The sequence below is a fragment of the Acipenser ruthenus genome, chromosome 1, assembly GCF_902713425.1.
Source record: "Acipenser ruthenus chromosome 1, fAciRut3.2 maternal haplotype, whole genome shotgun sequence".
NCBI classification, from domain to species: domain Eukaryota; kingdom Metazoa; phylum Chordata; class Actinopteri; order Acipenseriformes; family Acipenseridae; genus Acipenser; species Acipenser ruthenus.
Genome location: NC_081189.1, coordinates 106,561,658 through 106,586,487, shown reverse-complemented (window position 1 = coordinate 106,586,487; position 24,830 = coordinate 106,561,658). Strand labels below are relative to the sequence as shown.

General features: G+C 40.1%; 1 protein-coding gene across 5 annotated transcripts in view; it reads left to right on the top strand.

The window, feature by feature from the left end:
• Nucleotides 1-24,830, top strand: part of LOC117420682 (huntingtin-like) — an 86,714-nt gene that overhangs the window by 15,961 nt on the left and 45,923 nt on the right. For 2 of the 5 annotated variants that reach the window (XM_059033501.1, XM_034034214.3), the window contains exons 3-15: nucleotides 1,441-1,561; nucleotides 1,985-2,044; nucleotides 7,587-7,666; nucleotides 8,152-8,290; nucleotides 17,299-17,440; nucleotides 17,542-17,720; nucleotides 18,323-18,527; nucleotides 19,823-19,870; nucleotides 20,522-20,602; nucleotides 21,081-21,457; nucleotides 23,499-23,622; nucleotides 23,933-24,051; nucleotides 24,162-24,273. In XM_059033501.1, coding sequence (XP_058889484.1) covers nucleotides 1,441-1,561; nucleotides 1,985-2,044; nucleotides 7,587-7,666; nucleotides 8,152-8,290; nucleotides 17,299-17,440; nucleotides 17,542-17,720; nucleotides 18,323-18,527; nucleotides 19,823-19,870; nucleotides 20,522-20,602; nucleotides 21,081-21,457; nucleotides 23,499-23,622; nucleotides 23,933-24,051; nucleotides 24,162-24,273 — 1,787 coding nt within the window. Of the gene's footprint in view, nucleotides 1-1,440; nucleotides 1,562-1,984; nucleotides 2,045-7,586; nucleotides 7,667-8,151; nucleotides 8,291-17,298; nucleotides 17,441-17,541; nucleotides 17,721-18,322; nucleotides 18,528-19,822; nucleotides 19,871-20,507; nucleotides 20,603-21,080; nucleotides 21,458-23,498; nucleotides 23,623-23,932; nucleotides 24,052-24,161; nucleotides 24,274-24,830 lie in introns of those variants that run through there. The other 3 variants (XM_059033505.1, XM_059033504.1, XM_059033509.1) reach the window with 2 other exon arrangements.

The window sequence follows — 24,830 nt, the reverse complement described above, 5'->3', positions numbered from 1 at the left end:
TGGTTGATCTGTGAGCTGGCTCACAAAAATACATTTTGTGGATGAGGAAAAAAAGTTACAAGGAATAGATGTCTACAATATTTATTTGAGCTATTTTTTTGCAAAACTCAAAAAATGCTAATTCAAAAGTATTCATACCCTGACAAGGAAAATGAAATTAGCTAGTTGAGGCACCTTTAGCAATAGTAACCTCTTTTAAACAATTAGGATATTTGTCAATGAGCTTTTGGCATGATTCTTTACTGATTTTTGACCATTTTTTAACACAAAATTGTCCAGTTCATTCAAATTCCAAGGACTTCTCTTGTGCACAGCCTTCTTCAGCTCATACCAAAGATTCTCAATCGGATTTAGATCGGGACTTTGACTAGGCCATTCCAGAACCTTGATTTTATTCTTCAACCATTCTGAAGTAGATTTTGATGTGTGCTTTGGATCGTTGTGTTGGAACGTCCAGTTGCGCTTTAAACCAAGTTTTGTAGCAGAGGGTTTCAGATGATTGGCCAATATCTATGGTTTCAGTATGTATTGGAACTAAATTTTACCATGTATTGGAACTAAATTTCCTGTGCCATTAGAGGAAAAACAGCCCCATAGAAGCATATTACCACCTCCTGCTAGACAGTAGGTATGGTGTTCTTTTCTTTGTACACCTCACCAGACTTTCTCCAAATGTAACGACTACCAGCGTGACCAAATAGCTTGATTGTTTCATCACCACAAAACCTTTGACCAGAACTTATATCCATCATTCAAATAACGTTTTTGCAAACTTTAAGCGATTGTCCTTGTGACGTTTTCCTAAGAATGGCTTTTTCCTTGGCCTGCAACCATTGAGACCTTCACCATGCAATACTCGACCTAAGGTTGAAATGGAAACCCCAGTCACACTTGCAGCCAATTCACTTTGAATATCTTTGGCAGTCAATCTCAGATTGTTATTAACCTTCCTCACAATTCTTCTACTTGTTCTTGGTGAAAGAACCTCTTTCTTCCAGACCGAGGGAGCGTTGTGACAGTACCATGAGTCTTGTACTTCTTGATGATAGAAACAATAGTTGAAATTGGGATACTCAAATGCTTGCAAATGCTTGGGGGGGACGGACGGGACAGACCTCCCTAGAATTTGGTCCACTTGAGCTACTGCATAATGAGCTACATTTTACAAGACGATGTTTAGAATTGACTGGTACTGTAACTGGAGGTTTTTTCAACCTGCAACATGCTGTACAGTAACATTTCAGTATTTACAGTATTTAAGTATTTAGAAAGCTGTTAGCAAAGGGATGGCTTCTTGGCACCACTTTGATATGTTAACAGCTGTTATTTATGAAGGTGAAGAAATTGTAGAGTGGGAAGGATTTACTCTTCAGTGATGGAAGAGAGGTTTATAGCATGGTGACATTGAGGGTGACTTTTTTTCGTTTGTTTTGGATTCAGAAACTCACCGGAATTCCAGAAATTGCTTGGCATCGCCATGGAGATGTTCCTGCTGTGCAGTGATGACGGGGAATCGGATGTCAGGATGGTAGCAGACGAATGCCTAAACAAAATCATTAAAGTAAGACTGCATTACATTTTCAGTATTTGAATAACTGCGTCTTTTATCACTGTACAACTGAATGGCATTGACATTGAAAACTTGTTCAGTTTTTAACTTTGTGCTTTTTAAATAATACATAATAAAGAATGGAAATTTGATCTACGATCAATTATTATGGTGTTGCACCTCTGGTGACGAGTTTAAAATGTTTTCAGATTTTTTTTTTTTTTAACCAGCTTGGTTTCTCTCTTTATTTGGGAGGAATGGAGGATTCAAGTACTGTAACAGATTTTGTTATTTAAATTGGAAAGGTCCTCTTTCATTGTCCTACTGTTCTATAGAACTTGCAGTATCTATTAAATGCAGTCTGTAGTGTTTTTTTTTTTTTTTTTTACCATTATTTTTCCTACAGTAACACATTCTGCCTTGATTTTGTTTTAGGCCCTCATGGATTCCAACCTTCCACGATTACAACTGGAATTATATAAAGAGATTAAAAAGGTAATTACATATTTATGTAATTTTATTTTACTTCTTTATCACAGGTGTATTTTGATCCCAGATGTCAGTAAATGTTTCTTTGTGAATACAGAACCATGCAAAAACTTAAAAGACTGCTCTTATAAAAAGGCAGTCGCACAAGGGTTTAGAATTCCTTAAGAAAGCGCTATCAAAGTGACTTAGTCACTTCAGACTGCTGCTAGTGATCAATGTAGTGGTGCAGTACATCATGTGAAGTCCTCGGTGCCTCGCAAAGTCTGACGCATAAAGTCATTTCAAGTTTATTAAAAAGTCATGATTTGTTATGCTTTCTTGACAGCACACGGATTGAAAGTTAATTGTCTGAAGACAGATTTTGTTAACAAGAAATTAATAATGTAGCTATGTAAAGATAAAAATAAGGTTGGCTAGTGGTTAGAAAACCCAGCATAGAATATGAGTATGTACAGTAGTCTCCAGCTAAGAGACCATTCCTCGGGAAGCAAGCGAAGTGTTCTCTTAGCCAAAGTGTTCTTTTAAGGCAGAGTTCACCACCAGACACAATATGAATCAGTAAATAAATAAATATCTATTACTTGTCATGACGCACGTGCATCAACATATGAAATGAATAGAATAAGTGAGAAAAGCAATAGGCAAGTGTGTGTTAATAAACTATAATAATAAAGTAACAGACAAATTAACATTAATAAACTATCTGTCAAACTAAATTAACACAGCACCCCTACATATGTTAAAAGATGCAGCAGCAGCTCTAGATTAATTAGTACCTATACAGAAGCAATATTCAAGACATGCACAAAATTATTTAACGGTGGTGAAGCAACTCACCAGAACGGAAGACACCAACTATGCTCGGCAACTTGTGTCTGAGTCAGGTTTTTTTCAGGAGCTGGAACAATTTCCAACTTTTTGTAGCAAGAGAAACAGCGGCACGTATCGCCGTTTGTTTAGTGCCATTTTGTATGATGAGGTGCACTCATGAATACAAAATGAGGATGATATGATGGCGGTTCTGGAAAGATTTAGTAAACCAATCATTGTACCTCAGGACACTCGCGATGACAAGTATGGGGCTAAACATGTTAGTTTTTTTTGATTAATCAATTTAAACAATTAATTAAAATGACTAATTAAATATTTTACATTTCCGTGTGTTAATTAACCTGAATGAATACTATATGAACATTACCATATTAGATCACCGACTAAATAAAGACAATCTATTAGTTATCTGTGAGATAATCTGAATGTTTATCCCCGTTAATTAAGACCTCATCATAATAATTTTTATTTAATGACGTGTATAAAATCAAGGAATTACGATGAACACACAAAACACCCTCAACCACAACAAGGTAGGTTTTAAATGTAGTAGCAGTTTATTATATTATAATACTAATGGTACAGAAAGGAAAAACCTAGAAAATCATTGTGAGGTAGCAGTTCAACATACACACCAATACAGTAAGAGTAAATACTAATTAATTGGAGGTATACAGTATATATTCCCCAACATTGCATTTAAATACAAAGCAAGTGAAATATTGTTTTACTAGCATTGTCTAGGTTCAACACTTCATTCCAACACAGCACATTAACTCTTCTGTGTCAATCTCAGTCTAGCCTGCACAGACTTTTCAGCCTGTGGTGACATCACCTTGCTGTGCTACACAGACAGTTCCTCTGCCTCTATTGCTTACATGAAAACTAAACTAAATACAATTTCTTAGTAATAAGTCACAGATAATGCTGGACTACAATTGTTCAATAAGAATTATACAAGTATACTTTCAAACAAGCACTTCATATGAAAACATGAGTTAAGCAGCTTAGTTACTTTTAACACGGTTCAAACTGAGGTATTTCATACATGCATTAAAAGCGCAAATTAAAATAAACACTTTGTCAACTTTGTGTTTTGTAATTACAATTAATTACTCTAGTTCCACAAGGGAAAAGTACTGAAATTATACTCCATGGTTCCTTGAAGAAGACCTAAAGGTCTGCAGAGTAAATCTTCAGTTGTAGTTCAGTTTTCACTTTGTTGCAACAAATCTTCGAACCCAAGTTGGGGCTTCGCACACTTCCCATGTGTTCCTTTATCTTCAAACCCAAGTGGGGGTTTAGCACACTGCCATGGGATGAATACGTAGTCTAATTATGACTTCCTTCTGCTGTCTTCAGCTTCCTTTTTCTCCATAAATCCTGGTCGGATGCTTCAATCTATTTGCGATCATGTAGAGGCCCTTTATGCTGTGTGCTCGGAAGTTGCTCCAGGTAAAAGTTCAACACGCTTTCCTGTCGCTGTGTGCTCAAAAATTAATCCCAAGAGATTAGTCCAGATATGCACTTATATCAAAAATAGTTATTAATTCAAGGCAATTGTTCCTACACAAGTCACATTTGAAAAGATTGAATAAACCATTTGAATTTTACTGTAAAAGTCTGAGGATGAGGAGTTATTGTTACAAAACAGTACTGTATCAGTTGTGAACGAATTGTAGCAGTGCCAAAAAGGTGTTCTTTTAACTGTACTGCTGTCTGGTCCCCAGGGAGTACGAACGTACCAGTACGTTCTGCAACTCTAAACTTGAATTACTGAGCCTACAAAACTTCTGATAACAAGATATTGTAACACTTGGTTTCTGTAACACTTTTTATTGGTCTCTTGCGCCCTCTGCTATATATTGACTGAATTACATACAATAAACCATCACAAAAATGTCAGCAATGTCTGTAAACTGGTGAAAATGAAGCATTAGACACTCACTCCCTCCGCACCCACCACCTGTTTACCCAGATATGATTTATTCGTGTCTCTCTCTCTCGCTCTAGTTCAGCCCTTTTTTTTTGTTAGGATGTGTTGTGGTTTTTCCAGCTCGTTGTTTATTGTCTACCTGTTATTTTTTAGTCAAAACCTTTCCCTATGATCAAATGAAACATGTTTTTTATTTATTTACGGTAAAAATGATTTGTCTGTATTTCGTCAGTGTTCATTACATACATACAAACATCTAGCTTTCAGCTTGTTTGTATGCTGTATTCGTAATACTCAAGCACATGCAGTAGACAATTTAGAACTCAATGCTCAAAGGATTAAGTGAAGTTCCTGTTCCTTTAGGCGGAGCATTTACAATGGAAAAAGTCAGTTTTACCACAAGGGTGTTCTCTTAGGCGAAGTTTTCTCTTAGGAGATGTTCCTATATGCAGAGACTACTGTACTTAAATTTAATTCTATAGATAGAAATCTGTGTTGTATATTCTTCACATTTATGAAAATGAAATAAAGTACTTGGTATACCGGGCAGGATAGAACCACAAAGATACTGGGATGCCCCATAATCAATTTAGTTACTAGAGATTTAACTAAAATGGTTGATTTTTATCCAAGACACCAAGGTTAACTGCCATGGTCATATTTGAGTGCCATGGAGCTGTTAATGTCCATCCACAGACGGAGTCATCATTTGATGTCTCATCTGAAAGCGCACACCTCCAACAGCGCAGTGGACCCTTATAAAGTGCTAGGGCAACATCAGCACTTCCAATTCAGGACTTTGTTCAAACCATGTGCTTAAAGTATTTGTAGCTAATACACTCATTCCATAAATCTTAGCCATTTTGCACTTCCATAAACTACAAAGGTCTCTGATGTGCAGTTTTTTAAAAAAATGCGTGTTTTAACAGACATGTGTTTTCATTTTAATACATAATACCTGGTACTACTAGGTTAAAGGAAGTGCTCGATTTCCAAGCCTTATTGTCAGGTTATATGTTTTCACTTCCACTTCCTGGGTTATTTCACCACAGCAGTGTCTTCTGCATCAAAACTTGTTACTGACTCAAAGCATGTCCGTCAGTAGGAGAAGAACCTGATTTGCTATGGACAGGAAAGAAGGGGGTGGGGACAATTTCTTTGTCCAGATGAAACTTTAGTTCTTAAAATAAAACTATTTAAACATCTGACAGGTCCTTAATGCACCTGATGCACTTGATTTAGTTATATCTGTTAAACTTGTATTACAACCAGTTACCTACTTAAGGATGGGAATTTCGAATAGTTTCCTATTTAAATACTCAGGGTCCAAAATGTTTGTGTATTCGATTACCCAAACTCTAGTCCCTGCTCTTACACTCCCAAGAATAAAAGGCAAATGTGTATGTGTACTACAAGCAGATAGCATAATAGTGTAAGTCAGTAAAGTTAGTTAACTCTGCGGAGGATCCAACCGGGTTCAGGAAGTGTAGAATGTCCAAGACGAGGTTTGTTTGTTCAATGCTCTATTTCTTAGGCACAGGTTTTTCCTTTTGTTTACTGAATTAAAATACAGAACTCAATGAAACATGAGCAGCAACGTCACAGCGCGTTACAATAGTCTAACAATACTACCAATTACAACCAGCCATTGAGCACTGACCTCAGATGAATCTAAGTCAAGTTACTTTGTTTTTCAATAACATGTAAATAATTCAAAACAAGAACACCTGGTTGTACTTTTAATGGCCAGTGCAAATGTTGACGTCACTATCCAGCCACAGTAGATGTTTGTTGAACTGCAGTCCAGCGTTAAAAATAACTCCTTTCCAAGTATCTTGCTTTTTCTTAGTCACTGTGTTGTTCTACTTACCATTTATCTACTTACTCTTTTATATTCATCATAAAGTTAAATTAACGTTCTAATTTCAATGTTACTCAGGTTTGGCTTCCTTCTTTTAGCACTTGCTATATACATTATTTTATACATTTAAAGTTTGCTGGTGCCATACCCGGAAGTTCTTTCATGACTGCCTAGCAACAGCGCAGAAGCTGCCAGTCATTAGAGGGGAACTCAAGGAGGGATCTGTTAACATTAGCTAAAAACAAGGCAACAATTTCAAACAGAATACATTTACTGTAGAATTTTGCTGTTACAGCATTGCATAATTAATTAGGGTCCTTACATTTAACATGCAAATAACAAACTTTGACTTAGGGTTTAAGACTGACTTTTAACACTTTAGCATTAAAAGTGTATAAGGCTTTTTTGTGTACTCGAATATGTAATATGCTATTCGAATATGTTTTTATTCGACAACCCATCCCTAGTGCACTAATACACCTCTGCTGGGGTGTTATTTGATTTTGCCCCTAATGAACCACTAAGCCCATTAACACCTAGCTTTGAAAAAAGAAAAGGAAGGCTTAGGACATCCTGTCTTTGTTAGACATAGTTCTTGGTGTATGTGGTGGTGTGTAGATAAATGTACATGTTGCACATCAGTCACAGCTTGACAATTACGATTTACACAGGAACTGTTAACAACCTAGTTTTACAAACATTATTCTTCCCAATGAAAATCCTAGGACCAAAGCAGTCACTTAGATTTTAACCATGAGTGCAGTACTCAGGGCAATTTGGAATGAGTATTGTACAGTACATAGATTTTTCTGCCCAACTTTAGTCCGTGATCTTCAGATTTATATGATTTGGGGAATCCTACCAGTTTTTAATTAAATGAAACAACAAAGATACAAGCCTTTTGTTATTTTTGTATGCAGAACGGTGCTTCAAGGAGCCTGAGAGCAGCACTGTGGAGGTTTGCAGAGCTTTCACATCTTGTACGGCCACAGAAATGCAGGTAATCTTTACAGAGTATTTTATTATCGTCAGGTTATTGATATCAAGGACAATGTGTAATGCACACCCTACAAGAATATAGGCTAGACTATGAAACAGTGGTTTCTATTCACAACTTTTTTTTCTTTTTTTCTCCAAAGTTTTTATGAATAAAATAATATTTATGAAAATGATCTAGTCTGCTGTATAAAGTCACCCTTCTACACTGTTGAACAGGTTCATGAATATCTTTTTAAAGTTAAAGGTCCATTATGTGAAGCGCACAGCAAACTTTTATGACCATCAAGAATGAACACTGTCCTATCCATTTCAAATATATTGCTGTGTCGAACCCATTCCCTAACTGTGATACAATTCTTTAGCACAAGTCATTGGTTTTTCTTTCTGTTTGTCATACTTTTTTGCATTAGAAATTTAAAGGTGGTGATGTTGGTATCGGTGTATAATACTTATTAGTAACACTGCTATCTTTATTTTCCAAATCAGGCCGTATCTGGTCAATCTGCTGCCCTGCCTAACACGCATCAGCAAGCGACCGGAGGAAGCCGTGCAGGAGACACTGGCAGCAGCTATCCCAAAGGTCATGGCAGCGCTCGGGAACTTTGCCAACGACCTTGAAATCAAGGTAGCCGTGACCTCAATTACTCTTTACCCATGCTCAAACAATACTGATGCTTGATATTATGGCATGTAACTAGATAAAGGCATTGCTTCACGTGGCTATGAAAACACTAAATATATACAGTCACAGACAAAATTATTTGGGCAGTTTAAAAAAAAATAAAAAATTTAGAAAAAAAACTTAAAAAGTTATTTCTATAATTTCTAATTGTTATATTGAAAGATATACATTAAAGTATAGATTCAGCTTTATAATAAAACAAGTTATTACAAAATAACATACAACAATGAATTTCATACTTTGACAAAAGTATTTGGGCACCCTTTAGTATTTTGTGTGCCCCCTCCTTTGCTTCCTTTACAGGTTGCAGTCTTTTTTTTTTTGTATTTTGAAACCAGTTCCTGACATCTTTCCAGATATATTTTTGCCCATTCTTCAACACATATAGCTTTGAGTTCTACAATCGACTTTGGTTTCCTTTTTGCAACATTAGCCTTCAAGTCAATCCACAACATCTCGATGGGATTTAAGTCTGGGGACTGACGAATATAACTGTAATTCTTTTTCAGAAATTCATTTGTAGACTTTGCAGAATGCTTAGGGTCATTATCCTGCTGGAGTACAAACTTCTGTCCAATAAGCCTTCTAGCATTGGGTAACAAATGAGAGTGCTAAATGTCTTGATATTTTGCAGCATTTGTTGATTTCTTCTACAATACATCTACAATACAAAGGTCACCAGTGCCTGATGAAGAAAAACAAGCCCATGCCATCACCTCCACCATGTTTAACACTGGGCATGATGAACTTTTCTTTAAATTATTTTCTTCCCTCTAAACATATTGTTGCTTTCTTGGTGAAAGAAAGTAATATTTTGGATTCGTCTGACCATAACATTTGGTTGAAGAAATCATCAGGCTTCTTCAAGTATTCAATGGAAAACTCCAATCGCTTTCTCTTGTGTATTGTTTTTAAAAGGTTTGCATCTTGGTTTACGCCCATAGACATTCATCTTGTTCGCTCGTGAATTTCTTGACCATCTTCTCTCAGTTCTTGTGTCAAATCTTTTGCAGTAATCCGAGGATTTTGCCGGGCTGTTCGAACGATTCTTCTTCCAGATTTGCAGAAATCTTTCTTGGTCTTCCACACCTGGAGCTAGTTGCAGTAGTTCCTGTGTTTGTCAATAATAGCCCACGCACCGTTTTTCGGTAAACCAAGTCTTTCTGCTGTTTTTCTGGTAGTTTCTTCTTTTTTGTTTAGTTGTATCACTGTCATTTTGAGATTGTTGCCGTACTCTTTAGTTTTAACCATTTTTGTTGCTTTTTTGAATCCCGAATTTCCAATTTATTTTTCTGCACTGGTGTTGGTTCAGCATCAGGTGTTGGTTTTTAATCATGATACTTGTCAATAATCAGCAACAAATGGGTTTCAAACAAAATATGTTGATTGCCCAAATACTTTTATCAAAGTATGAAATTAGTTTTTGCATGTTACTTTCCATTTGATGCATGTTATGCAAGAAGTGTTGTTTTATTATAAAGCTGAATCTCTACTGTAATTTCTATCTTTCAATGGAACAATTAGAAATGATAGAAGTCACTTTCTTTGCGGTTTCTCATTTTTTTAACTGCCCAAATACTTTTGTCTGCGACGTGTGTGTGTAGTATATATACACTGCTGTGCAAAAGTCTTAGACATGTTGCATTTTTCTTCTCTGATGCATTATGAGCATCAACAATTTACTCAAAGCCTCCACTAGTGTTTTCTACTATTACAACAACCTTGACTTGCATAAAGAAAGAAAAACATTGAGTGAAATAGCTCGCATCACTCGATTTTCAAGGTGTGGTAACCGAAGCATATTAAACAAGTACAGAGAAACATCATCTGTAATTGACAAACCCAGGACTGGAAAACCCAAAAAGCTGTCTAACAAGGATGAGCAATACTTGAAGATAATATCCTTAAGGAATAGAAAGAAGACAAGCATTGACATCACTCTTGAAATCAGGACTTAAAGGATATGTTGCAGTAAGAATATCTTTGTTAAGAAAGGGGAACAAGACTAAAAGGCTAAATTATCCACAAGAACACAGAAATTGGACTATGGAACAATGGTCAAAGGTGCTTTGGACTTGATGGATGGACAACGACACCTGTGCCTTCGGCCAGTTCTGTTGTCAATTCAATGCTTGTCGTCTTTCTATTCCTTAAGGATATTATCTTCAAGTATCGCTGTGGCAAAGTGGTTAACAGTGTGCAGGTGATCAATAATCAGACAAACAACGATAATCCAGGTGCAATGAAGGTTTAATTGTATAATCCAATGCCTGATGGCTAACAGCAGTAAACAATACCAATGTTAATGAAGCAATACAGCGGTGTCTATTGCTTATTTATAATCTGCGGGTTTGCCCCGAAATAATAGTTCTGTTTCAGTTCACCCACACATATCACATACACAAACACCAATCCACAGTGTGTGCTCTAGTGCTCGTGGTGAATACAGTTCTTTGGTGACAATAAAAGTGCAGTGTTGTTGATCCGGGTTTAGTGCTGGACTTTGGCGACAGCTCCGCATCGTATTAGCCGTCCAGATAATTACAAACAGTATTATTAACGACAAACAAAACACTCACGTTTCACAGCACAGTTTCTCCTTCTGATCATTTAATGTAACCATTCACAAAGGAACAGATCACATCACTACGTCCCATTTTTATAACAACAAGCACATCTGCTCCTCCAATCTGCGGATGCCACACCGTTTCCCATCCGGGTCATTGAGTTTGTATACCGTAGCTTTGCCCCCTTTCTAGATGACCGACTTCCACCTAACCCTGGGAATAAACTGTCATGCCGTTTAGTCCAGGGTATTCTGTTCCCTTTATGCAGCTGCCTTGCAGGTCGGGAGGGAGATCTAACACCAAGAATCATTCGATCTCTGTCACAATTTCTGCTGTGTTGGATGGGGCTTCCCATCCACGTCACCAAATAATAAAAAAAAGGCTACTCAGTCATCTAAACATAATAATAACAATAAATACAAAAACAAAACCTGCGGCGCCTCGCCGTCATATAAAATACAATACTAAATCATAATAAACACAAAACACTAATCTGCACAGGGGCAGAGGGGACTCAGTTCTAAACTAAAATAAACAAAACAATGTACAGGGCTGCTCGCCCTGTTACAGTGATATATATATATATATATATATATATATATATATATATATTTTTTTTTTTTTTCATTTCTTGCCATTGCCGTTTCTTCACTTAGACACATTTTCATATAGTAATAACATGAGGGTTACTTGTGCCTTTTTGTAGCTGAACAAGCAAACGAAAACTGAAACTTTATTACATTCCACATAACAGAGTCGCAACAAAATTTATATATATATATAATTTAAAATCACTACACAACATTTCCACAAGTTGGGCACTGTTTCTGTCGCGTGAGATTCTTCTGACTCACGCTAAGATGGCTTTCCATAGAGATCACTATGTGTGCGTGCGCATAATCTGGTTTGTTTACTTTTTGATGTCTAAAACTTTTAGTAGAGGCTTGTGGCAATGTGCCCCGCCCCTGTGTGCATATTATGTGTTGTATGTTGCGTGCGTGTGTTAATGTTGGTGTATAGATTGGTACACGGGATATAAACGGGTCTGTGTTTCACGTGTGATTTAAAAAGTGTAGATTTGTATTTAGGCACGAGGAGGGCACAAATCACTTCACGTGCTGGTTAAATGTAATATGTAAGCACGGGGTTGCACAGAATTAATTCACGTGCTGTGATTCAAGTGAATAATTAATTAGTAATTGAATCCCAGCACAACAGTATATATAGACACATTTTCTTTCAGTCGGGGTTGTGTGTTCAGGGCGAAGGAACGGGAGAGAGTGAGGAGATAATCTATAGAGAAGCAATTGCTACGTGGTACGTGTTTGTTTAGTGTTCGTCCCTGTGTGTCAGTGTCTGTTCGTTTTGTTTATCTGTTTATTTTGGCGTAAGTGCCGTGTCCTGTGTTTTTGTTGCAAACCTTTTTATTTTCTGTTCTGTTTATTAAATGCTGAGCGAAAGCATTCGCTCAGCTTCACCAAAACCCCAAGTCTCCGTTGTTTATTTCCTGGCTCTGGTCTGACGCCACCCACTCCGGCCGTCTTTGTGACACGTGGTGTCCTGCGTGGGATCTACAGCGCCTCCAGGACTCAGGCCAGAGCAGGAACCGCATATTTGGATTAAAAAAAACAAAAAAAAACACAAAAAAAAAAAAAAAATTGGCAGAAGACGCCATCAAACTGCGGGACTGGATTCTGGAAAATGCTGGGCTGGAGGCCCAGTCTATACCAGTAGCCGTCCGGTTCCTGCGGTTGATGGACAGCGAGCGATGGGAGGCGTATGAGAGGGAACAGACTGTAAGCACCTGGGAGGAAGGTGTGGAGTTGGTCCTCAGCTACCTGGAGGCGGTCATAACTACAACAGCCCAGGTAGCAGGTCCACCAGCAGAGGAAGAATGCCTGCTGTCCCCGTCTCCACCAGCAGAGGAAGAATGCCTGCTGGTTTTGCCTCCACAGCCCGAGCGGGAGGAGCCTGAGCGTCCACAGCCCGAGCGGGAGGAGACTGAGCGTCCACAGCCCGAGCGGGAGGAGCCTGAGCGTCCACAGCCCGAGCGGGAGGAGCCTGAGCGTCCACAGCCCGAGCGGGAGGAGCCCGAGCGTCCACAGCCCAAGCGGGAGGAGCCCGAACATCCTACGCCTGAGTGGGAGGAGCCCGAACGTCCTACGCCTGAGTGGGAGGAGCCCGAACGTCCTACGCCTGAGTGGGGGGAGCCCGAACGTCCACAGCCCAAGAGGGGGGAGTCTGTGCGTCCACAGCCCAAGAGGGGGGAGTCTGTGCGTCCACAGCCCAAAAGGGAGGAGTCTGTGCGTCCACAGCCCAAAAGGGAGGAGTCGGTGCGTCCACAGCCCGAAGAGAGGGAAGTCGGGGCTTCCACAGCCCTAGGACCCAAGCTGCCAGCAGAGGGAGAATACCTGTTGGTTCACCTGCTGCTGCCATCCCGAGAGCTAAAGGGGGAGGAGCCATCGCTGCCGTCCCAAGAGCCAGAAGGGGAGGAGTTACAGGCTCAACCCCCTGAATTTTTCTGGGGGGGAGAAGGGCAGGATGCTGGTGTCCCCCAGCAGCCTCTATTTATGCTGCTGAAGGGAGCACGGCGCAGCCCAGCCGCCACAGCAGAGGGAGCCAGCACCGCCACAGCCTCCCTCTGAGTGGCCAGCATCAGCCCCATGGCCTCTGCCTCCACCGCAAGGAGCAGAGCAGCAGGAGCTGCTTCTGCCTCCGCCACCTCCACCGCTTCCTCCACTAGGAGCAGAGGAGCAGGAGCTGCCTCTGCCTCCACCACCGCCAGGAGCAGAGGAGCAGGAGCTGCCTCTGCCTCCACCACCACCACCGCTTCCTCCACTAGGAGCAGAGGAGCAGGAGCTGCCTCTGCCTCCACCACCGCCAGGAGCAGAGGAGCAGGAGCTGCCTCTGCCTCCGCCACCTCCACCACTTCCTCCACTTCCTCCACTAGGAGCAGAGGAGCAGGAGCTGCCTCTGCCTCCACCACCGCAAGGAGCAGAGCAGCAGGAGCTGCCTCTGCCACTTTCAGGAGCAGAGGAGCAGGAGCTGCCTCTGCCTCTGCCACTGCCAGAAGCAGAACAGCAGGAGCTGTCTCTGCTTCCCGTACCTCCACCACAGGGAGTATGGTGGCCGGAGCCCCAGAAAGGGGAGCTGTCGGCCGCGAAGAAGGGGGAGGAGGTCTGGAGACCACCAACCCCAGCAGCAGTTTCGCTGCCGGAGATCGTGGGGGAGGTCAGGAGACCTGCTCCCACTGCAGCAGTTTCGCTGCCAGAGATCGTGGGGGAGGTCCGGAGACCTGCTCCCACTGCAGCAGTTTCGCTGCCGGAGATCGTGGGGGAGGTCCAGAGACCTGCTCCCACTGCAGCTTCGCTGCCGGAAGTCCTGTGGTCGAAGCCCCACCAAAGGGAGCTACCGGCTACAAAGACAGGGGGAGAGGTCAGGAGACCACTTTCCCCAGCAGCAGTTTCGCTGCAGGAGTGGACCAGCAGGCTGTCAGCCGTGCCACTACCGGCAGGGGTGCTGACAGCATGGCCAGCTGAGCGCCATGTGCCCACTGAAGCCTCCCTTCCCAGCCCGAGACTTTGTCCTGGACTGCTGGATTTTTAAGGGGGGAGGTGGCCGTTGAGGCCATGTGTGCTTTGCACAGGGGGGGGTATATGTGGCAATGTGCCCCGCCCCTGTGTGCATATTATGTGTTGTATGTTGCGTGCGTGTGTTAATGTTGGTGTATAGATTGGTACACGGGATATAAACGGGTCTGTGTTTCACGTGTGATTTAAAAAGTGTAGATTTGTATTTAGGCACGAGGAGGGCACAAATCACTTCACGTGCTGGTTAAATGTAATATGTAAGCACGGGGTTGCACAGAATTAATTCACGTGCTGGGATTCAAGTGAATAATTAATTAGTAATTGAATCCCAGCACAACAGTATATATAGACACATTTTCTTTCAGTCGGGGTTGTGTGTTCAGGGCGAAGGAACGGGAGAGAGTGAGGAGATAATCTATAGAGAAGCAATTGCTACGTGGTACGTGTTTGTTTAGTGTTCGTCCCTGTGTGTCAGTGTCTGTTCGTTTTGTTTATCTGTTTATTTTGGCGTAAGTGCCGTGTCCTGTGTTTTTGTTGCAAACCTTTTTATTTTCTGTTCTGTTTATTAAATGCTGAGCGAAAGCATTCGCTCAGCTTCACCAAAACCCCAAGTCTCCGTTGTTTATTTCCTGGCTCTGGTCTGACGCCACCCACTCCGGCCGTCTTTGTGACAAGGCTGAAGAGTTGTTGTGTTAATCCTGTGGTTTTTTATTTTTTGTTTTTAATATATGAATCTCACAGAGCTCTTTTTCATTTGCCATTTTTTGAAACTGTCGCGCAACTTCTGGTGAGACGGTAAATAAGTGCAAGGTATTTTTGTCATTTCTAGCGAATATGAAGGTCCTGATTTTTTGTATCCGAATGCATGTCAAAAATTTTTTATAATTATAGTTGTATCAAATCTCCTAAGCCTTGTATTAATTAATAGTTATTTAATATGAATTATTCCACATCAATGATCAGTCATTTACAATGGTAAATGTTAACACTCAAATTACATTTTAATATCCATTGGTTATTGATACAGAAACAAACAGTTATTGCAACATAGAACTCTTGGCAAAATAAGAGTCAGCGAGTTTAAAACAGTTACAGAGTAGGTGCGCAATATCTACCTGAACTGGGGGTTACCGTCCCGAATGAGCCTGAGGCTGTATCTCAGTTAAGTGTGTTTATATGTTTTTTGACAGACAGTTTTTATGTCCATATGTGTAAAGCAACCGAGTTATGCTACATCGGAGACTATTCTTTCTAGCCCCTCCATCCCCGCCCCCATGGCCATGCATTAGCAATACCTTATAAGGTTAAAGCTACAGAGGGGAGAACAGAATATTCTCTTTTCTTCTATGCCAGCTATTTATGACTTGCTGCCTTTTTCACATACTCTCCCTATTTGTTATACCATTTCCTGCCATGTCTCTAGATTATGCAACAGTTGAGCATAAGTTATAGTTCACAGTATAAAGACACTCTCTTATACAGTCCAGTTTGTGTACATCTGGGGTGTCCAATCCTGGTCCTGGAGGGCCGGTGTCCCTCCTGGTTTTTGTTCAACTGTGTCTTGAATTACTTAATTGGACCAATTATTACCAATTATTATTCCAGTTAAGTAATTTAGGATACAGTTGGAACAAAAACCAGGAGAGACACATGCCCTCCAGGACCTAGATTGGACACCCCTGGTGTACATGATCAAACCAATACCTTCCTGCAATTTCACTCTTTTTACTCATTTTACACAGAAACAACATTCATGTTCATTTTAAGCCTTCCGATGTACAGAATGTACTGTATGGGGAATGGTAAAAATTGTTGCCTTCCCTTGTGTCCCTTACCAAAAGGCCAGAATGCCGTGTAGTGGAAGAGACTATTCCCCTGCCTCTACAGAGGACACTGGAATTACATCATGCTCTAAATGTAGCCTGTGATGCAGTGCGATTTCATTATCTCTGACACATCCTCCCTAGACTTGAGTGAATTATACAGGAGCCTCATGGGCAATAAAAACTGGATTTCTCCATTGATTTCACTGGGGAGGCAGTTTTTTTTTCCTGGCCACACTGCTGTATATATGAACATGATGAAAGTGACAAAGTGAAAATGTTTTCATATCAGCATATACTTTAAGTGATAGTTGTATAATCTTAAAATTATATTATAAATACAATTACTAAAGCATGACTACACAGTTGGACCAGGTTGTGAAGACTGCAGCTATCAGGTTTAGCATTTACACCTGTGGCCGCAGCAAGCTGAGTAAGAACTTTAGTTTTAATTTTGAAAAACAGCAGGACGTTCAGATATAATTGCCACTGTGGGATTAATTTAGAACACTTAACTTCATTTTTTTCCATTTACATTTTGCGTAGCAGGTGTTCCATTGATTAGTGTAGGGAAAAGAAAGCCTACTCTTTACTACATTCATGTCCAATTACTGGGCCCTATAGGCCATGTGCCAGTATGCCAGCATCGTAATTGGTTAGACATTGAATATTCTATTACTTCATTCATTCCCAGAACATATTTATATTTTCAGTTTTATTTTATGTCTGTAGAACATATGGGAGCACAAAAAAAGATTATCACAATGTTGTTTTGTGCTTTATACAGCAAATTACCTGTCTACCTGCGGTGAGGCTTACTGCATGGTCTGAGAACTCTTTCTAGATGTCTTGGAGGGATGGGATGCTGTAACAAATGACTATAAATACATAATACATACTCTAGACTGTACATAGTAAGTGTCTGAAATAACTGTGTAAAGCTAGAATTCTGAATTGTGCATTTATTTTAGGTTTTACTGAAATCTTTTGTTGGAAATCTCAAGTCCAGCTCTCCAACTATCCGCCGCACTGCCGCAAGCTCAGCAGTCAGTATCTGCCAGCACTCGCGCAGGACTCAGTATTTCTACACCTGGCTACTGAGTGTACTCTTAGGTAGGTTAACAGGGAATTGTATCTCCGTGATTCACTTACAAAATCATATTACAAAAGGCAACCTTAATAAGGTAGTGCACACTCGTCCCTCTGCCCTGTAGGTTTGATGGTTCCTGTGGAGGAGGAGCATCCCACCGCTCTGATCCTGGGGGTCCTGCTCACACTGAGGTACTTGATGCCCTTACTGCAGCAGCAGGTGAAGGATACCAGTCTGAAAGGCAGCTTCGGGGTCACTCGCAAAGAGGCTGAGGTCTCCCCCACCCAAGAGCAGCTTGTTCAGGTAAAGACCTGTATTTAAAAATCTAAACTCCCTAATAACCCTGCACATCTAATCTAAACTCCCTAATAACCCTACACATTTTTTTTTTCTTCCCAGAGGTGTTTTATTGATGTCCTTATCAACATCTTAAAATTACAATAGGAAGAGGTCCATGTTAGAGTTTAAGGACAGCGGTATTTACATCATTGTGCATTAGATTGTTGGTTAATGCTGATCAACACATTATACAGTACCAAAGTAAAAAAAGTTATGTGGCATTAGTGAAAAAGCACATAAACAATGTAATTATTTATACAGTAGTAGGGCTGAAGTTACTTGGTCCTGAAAGAGCTACGCATAGTAAAGTCAACACAAAATTCAAAAAATAGTAACCACTTTCATTATGCACCATTAATACATTAAAGTATGTCAATGCATTTAGTCAATTTTATCAAGTGTTCTAACTGATTTCTAAGAATATATCATTATTAGAGATGATGTTTAAATCTGGTGTTGGTATCCTTGTAGACAATATGAATTAATCACATTTTGATTTTCGGACTGCAGCATATATCCACGACACATTGTGCGATCAATAAACCGCTGTACCCTTCTCTTCCCAGGTGTATGAACTGACCCTTCATTACACGCAGCACCACGATCACAATGTGGTCACGGCAGCCTTGGAGCTGTTGCAACAGACATTCCGCACGCCGCCCTCTGACCTCCTGCACGCGCTCATCACCGCTGGCAGCATGCCCCAGGTCAGCATCTCCCGAGAGGAGACGGAGAACCGCAGCCGCAGCGGCAGCATCCTTGAGCTCATAGGTAATGCACACGCGGTGTTCGAAAAAGCTAGGTGAATGAGTTCTCACAAGATTTTAGGTATAAGTTATTGCCTCCAGCCAGGTCACCTTTCACCTGATGGGTAAATCACGCAAAAGCAAAGATTTTTAAAGAGCAAGTAGGTTCAGAACCAACATAGTGTAAACATTATGTAAATGCAGTAGGACGGTGAAAAAGGAAATAAAATGACATTTGAAGCTACTCCCTCTTTGTGAATGCTAGTAACTACAGAGGAAACATGCAATCGACTACCTGCTGTAGATCCCCAGTTTTACAACACCTTCTGACCATCTGCGCTATGAGAAACCAAGATATTCAGAAATATTCCTTCAAAGGATGTCGCTGTAGCCCCATGACATGGCTTTTTTCTTTTTCTGTATCACTCTCTGAAGAGCTACCCTTGTATGGTTACATTTTAAATCTTTCTTTATTCCTTCACTCTCTTGAAATCGCTGAACTAGTCTTGACATACAAGGGTTTTAAAATTCTGTTTTCTTTTTTCTCCTGACATTTAAGGAATTAATTCTTTCAGATCCAAATTTACTGAAGGAGAGATTCACATATCTTTTACTCGTGAACATCATATATGAGAAGATGAAATTTTGCTTTTTTTTTTTTTTTACTTTATCATTATTTTTTTTTTTTTACATGCATCAGTTTCCCTTGGAAATTAATTCAACTTCTTTAGAAATAGAAGAACATACAATATTTATATTACTCATATGGACCACATTTTCCAGAAACTAGTGGAAAATATGGAACTGTTCTGGGCTGTGTTGCTCCAGTATTGAAATTCTTACCTATTTAATTTAATTTTATTTTATTTGCCTTTACCTGGCTTTGAGCTTTCCTGGAGAATCCTAAGTGCTGGGATAACCACCTTCCTCCTTCCATTTAAATCATGTGACAATGTAAACCAATTATTTTACATGTCACATTTTTTGAATGGAATGAGCAAGGCTGTTCATCCTGGTACTTGGTATTCTCCAGACAAGATCAAAGTAATGTAATGGCAGGTATAGAGAAATATGCTAGTAACTCGATATGGAAGAAACAGAACCACTTGCTTGATTTCAACACCATAAATTAGTAAGGAACATGTACAGTAATTGAAATGGCATTTGGAGCTACATGCACGTTTAATGTGTTACAATCTTTATCAGGAGTTGGTCTAAGTGGCTTTGGGTCTTTGTTTCACTTCTCTCTTCATCCCTTCTACTTTCCCTTCTACTTGGGTGGTTTCTGGTCTTTTATCTTTTCTCTCCTGTCACTTGCAGCCGGAGGGGGGTCATCATGCAGTCCTCTGCTACTCAGAAAACAAAAAGGTGATTATTTTTAAGCCTACCAGTGTCTCCAGTACAATTCATGTCATGGGTCTGTGTGGTGCAGTATAGTGGTCATTAGCAGTACGTTGGGCACCCTTATACAATTGGGAACATTTCTTGGAAAAAATCACATAATGGAAAGCAGTTTTGGTATCAGATTAGTGCACGTGTTTGTGTTGTACTTTTTGAAATGTATGGTAAGTATTATTTCTTGAAGTTCTTGTTTGTTTCCTCCTATAATAGCAACAAAAGGCACCAGCTCTGAAAAGCTTACAGGTAGTTCACAAACTCCTGGAAAAACATACTGTGCAGGCATGTTTTATTTGATATAAAGGTGTGTAAAAATACAACACACCATTTAAATCATTACAAAATATGTAGTGTGTGTGTATATATAGTAAAGATCAAAATGTTGTCTGGAATTGGATCACCTTTGTTTAGAGTTGCAGTGGCCTGGTGATCTCGGCTCTTAGTGGATAGACTATTCAACACTATAATTTCAGTATATTATAGTTCTTTTAAATAGACTTGGTTCAGGGGGACAAGAGAACATGGTGAATCCCACACACGTTAGAGTGTGTAACTGGAGATGCCTCATTGGATTTTAGAACAGCCCTCTTTCCCCAAAAATCTATAGTTTCCATTTACCAGGCAAGCTGCTCTCTGGAGAAGAGGAAGGGCTGGAGGATGACATTGGAACAAAGTCGGAGGTCAGCACTGGAACTTTCACTGGTACGGTTACTGAAAGGGTTTTAGTTTATTTTTTTAAATTTTTTTTATTGATTTCTGGATTCAGGTGGATTTTTTTTGCACCTACAACTGAGAATTTGTTCACTTCTTTCATGACCAAAGCTATCAAAGTTAAACCACAGTGGAGACATTGATCACAAAAGACAATAGGGAATGTCATGGAAATGATGCATTACAGTTATTTTCTTATGTTTTAAAATACTTTTCTGAACCTTTTGACTGGTAGAACACTGACATTGGTGTGTGGTTCTTGAATAAGATCTGTTTTTTGATGGGTTATCACAGTGCTTAACCTTTTCAGTGTGATCAGCGAGCACACCCTCTGTCCTGCTCAGATAGACTGATTAGCATGTTACTCTTTACACCTAATATTGGCAAATGACAATGTCTACAGTGTATTAACCAAACAAGCGTTTTGATAATGATGCAATACATGTATTGACATTTTTTCTTTTTTTAGGATCAGTGAACACCGAGAGTGGCAGTGAAATCCCTTCCTCCTCGGGCGTGTCGACTCTGGGGTCGGCCGACTCTTCGGGGGGCCACGACATAATCACAGAGCAGCCTCGCTCCTGCCAGCACAACCTGCAGTCGGCCGACTCTGTGGAGCTGAGTGGGGCCTCGGAGGCAGTGAGCAGCACAGCCACCGCCTCAACCATGGCCGGCGGAGAGGGCACCGAGGACGAGGACGTGCTGAGCCGCAGCTCCAGCCAGATCAGCACCAGCGCCGGCCCCTCCGACCCCAGCAACCTGGCCTCCTCGCCAGCCAGTGAGAGCTCCCAGACCACCACCGAGGGTCCCGACTCGGCCGTCACCCCGTCCGACTGTTCAGAGCTTGTAAGTGTGCGGCAGCGGGCTGAGGGGGGATCCCAGACTTCCACGGAGGGGCCCGACGTCTCTCCCAGCTCCTCCGGGGACGGTCCGGACTTCGATACGTACCATACCTCTACCTCTACTTCCTCCTTCACTAGTGACAGTGAAAAGGTCAGCAGCTCCCAGCTGGAAAGAGCTAGACCTCCACCTCTCCTCCTGCTCCCCATATCATTGCTGCAAGCCCACTTTTGCTCGCTTCTGTGCAGTTTTTAAAAAAAATTAAAAGGCTGTATATGCTACTTTTTTTTTTTTTTTTGCAACTGCCCTTTCAGTGTAATCTATTTCAGTGATCTACTTTTTTCTTTAAAATCCATGTCTGTTTTTTTTTTCTAAACGTGTTAATTAAAATTTAGAAGGAAATAGAGAGGTTAATGCTAAAATAAAGTAAACCATAATAAAGTTTTTTTTTTATTAGTTTCTGGAAAGACAGTTTTTATTTTAATGATCTTTTCATCAGAAGCTGCTAAATATATATTTGACTTTAAATATTGGTACAAAAAAGTCAGAGAGGCAGGTTGGTGTCCTATAGCTATGAAGTGAAGTTAGAAAGTGTTAGAAACTGAAGATTACATATTTCTGCATTAATTGTGACCAAGTTAAATTACTAGGTAATTCTGAGTCTCTTTTATTCTAGGTTAGCTTTTAAAAAGTGTTCAGTGGCCTACAAGTTTGCTGACAATTGCTAGATTATAAATTGGGCTTCTGATTTTCGGTTTTAACCGATAAAACACCCCCGATACAAAAAACAATAAATAGGTGGATAGCCAATAAACGCTGGAAATCACCCTGCAAACTGTGAAAATGGTTAAATTATTCACGTTGACTTTACCCTTTTCACATTTAAAAAAATAAAACTTACTACAATAATAATAAGAAATACATTTCCCTTTGCTGCTGAGCAATGTCCCGCATTCCTGACTTGCATCTATCAGTGATTCGTTCTCAATACTTTAAACCCGCCCCAACTACTAAGTGACACATTCTTACATTTCTATTGGAGACTCCGCTTGCGAGATTTAAAACGAGATTACAATTAGGATAGAGGCTTGTTAGCGGGATTTAAAGCTGTATTACAGTTAAGACACAGAGGATTTAAAACAGAATTGTGGCAAAATGTACAAAAATGCCTCCACACAAAAACCACAGAAGAATGTGCCCGTGACCATAGGGATTTCGTTGTGGAAGACAGCACAGGAAAGAAGGTACAACTTAAGTGTGCAAGTACTGTCGAGTTACTACTATACATATTTTGACACAAAAAAAACAAAAAAAAAAACGCTCAAGCATTTTGGAAAGTAACAGAAAACACTAATTTCATACAGTATATCAAAAACGAAAGCCCTGAAAAAAACCAATCTACATAAAACTCGAAAATAACTAAAAATAAGCACTGAAAAATACAATTAATAAAACCTGAAAAACAGAAGCCCGAATTATAAATTATTAACTTTAACGCTGACATGCAGTTTTATATAAGACCAGTGGTCTGTGAAAGATAGAGATATACATTGCATTGAGGCAATTGTATATTGACCCCAAAGCTTGCTTAGCAATACATATCCATATCTGGTAACTATGCATTATTCATGAGATCTAGTTTAGACAATATTATGAATTATCAATGCCTACTGTAAACCCCATCAAGATAAGCCATACCTGAATTTGTAAAGCATTTTACAGCACTGTACTTGTATTGCATCAAGGGCAAGGACAAATAAAGACTTTATGACCATAAAGCCATAAACTGAATTATTTTACTAGTGTTTGTACAGAGGTACTTACTTGTGGCTCTTTCAGTCCACTCCAATGCATTCCAGCCCGGTCCTCGACTACCCAACACCTCAGTTGGAACAAGGCAGTGGACAGCTTAATTCAATATCAGACTCGTTTGGATAGACCTGCACATCAGTACCACTGGTCCTTGGTTCTAACTGCCCTGGCTGGTAGATAACTTGCACAGTTTTGTTTAGCAGTAATCAAAGTGGGTTTGACGTATGTGTTGCAGGTTCTAGATGGCAGCGAGAGCCAGTACTCAGGAATGCAGATCGGGCAGCTTCAGGATGAGGAGGAAGAGGGCACAAGCCATCCACATGAAGTGCCCCTGGAACTCTTTAGTGATTCCACTCTGGGTACGCTAGCAGCCAGCTGTACAGAACCACTCTTGCAAACAATACAATTCAAGAATGTCAACTAACTTCCCACTACTTTGATCTATTACACTGTAATAATTCTATTTTTTTGGTTTTGTATCGTGTTTTATTTATTTGTGTGTTTTATATATTAATACAGTATGTCCTACTTTGGAGCGGCCATGGAGACGTAGATTATATGAGTTTACTCACACTGTGCTCATTCTGGTGAAATTAATAGGTTAATATTGCACTGTTGTGTACAAGTAAAAGAATGTAGCCTGTGACGCATTGTAATTTACAATTACAGCACGGAGCAAACCTCACTTGCTGGAAAGTAAGAGCCACAGTCGACAGCCCTCCGACAGCAGCGTGGATCGATTGATACCAAAGGATGAAGCCTTAGAGTCGGCAGAACTTGAAAACAAGGTAAGCATTGGCAGTCGCCACATATTTTGTCATTTATTTGTCGCCTTTTGAGAAATAGATCTTTATCCATTTCATAGAAACAAACTAATTTGGCCATCATTTCCAAACAGCCCTCCAGAATCAAAGGAGAGATTGGTCACTACACAGATCAAAATGCTGCACCTCTGGTCCACTGTGTACGTCTTCTGTCTGCATCTTTTCTTTTAAATGGACAAAAAAATGGTAAGAGTTAGCGTTGGTTTTGTAGAACTCGTGCCCCCGGGGATGCTTTGTGTTAAAAAAAAAAAATACAAATGCACTGTTCTGTGGGGACATCCCAGACTGCGATATATTTCTAATGGTTGAATGTTGTTTCAATTTGTAAAGGAAAGTCATGGACATCTAATGGAAATATTAAGGAGGCTATTGAAATATTTATGCATAAATGCATTGTTATTGTGGATTATCTTTATCCAAGACACAGCCCAAACTTCTCACCCTCAATTTCAGGAAAAAATAAAACCTCAAATAAAGATCCATTTACAAAGGTACAACCTCAATTACGCATGTAAGAGCCCCTTATACAAAGGGATACTCACTTTTTTGCAATGAAATGCTACAAACCCATCTATTAGGCTAATGGGTAAAGCATACTGTATCTTGGTAAATTTAACATGCCTGTAACAACAATGAATCTCTCCTAGTCATCATCCTCAGAGTTGGAGTCCTCTTTTATTACTTGACATCTCCCGGACAATGACTCCCGCTTCTTTGAAAATGACTGCCTGTATGTCACGGAT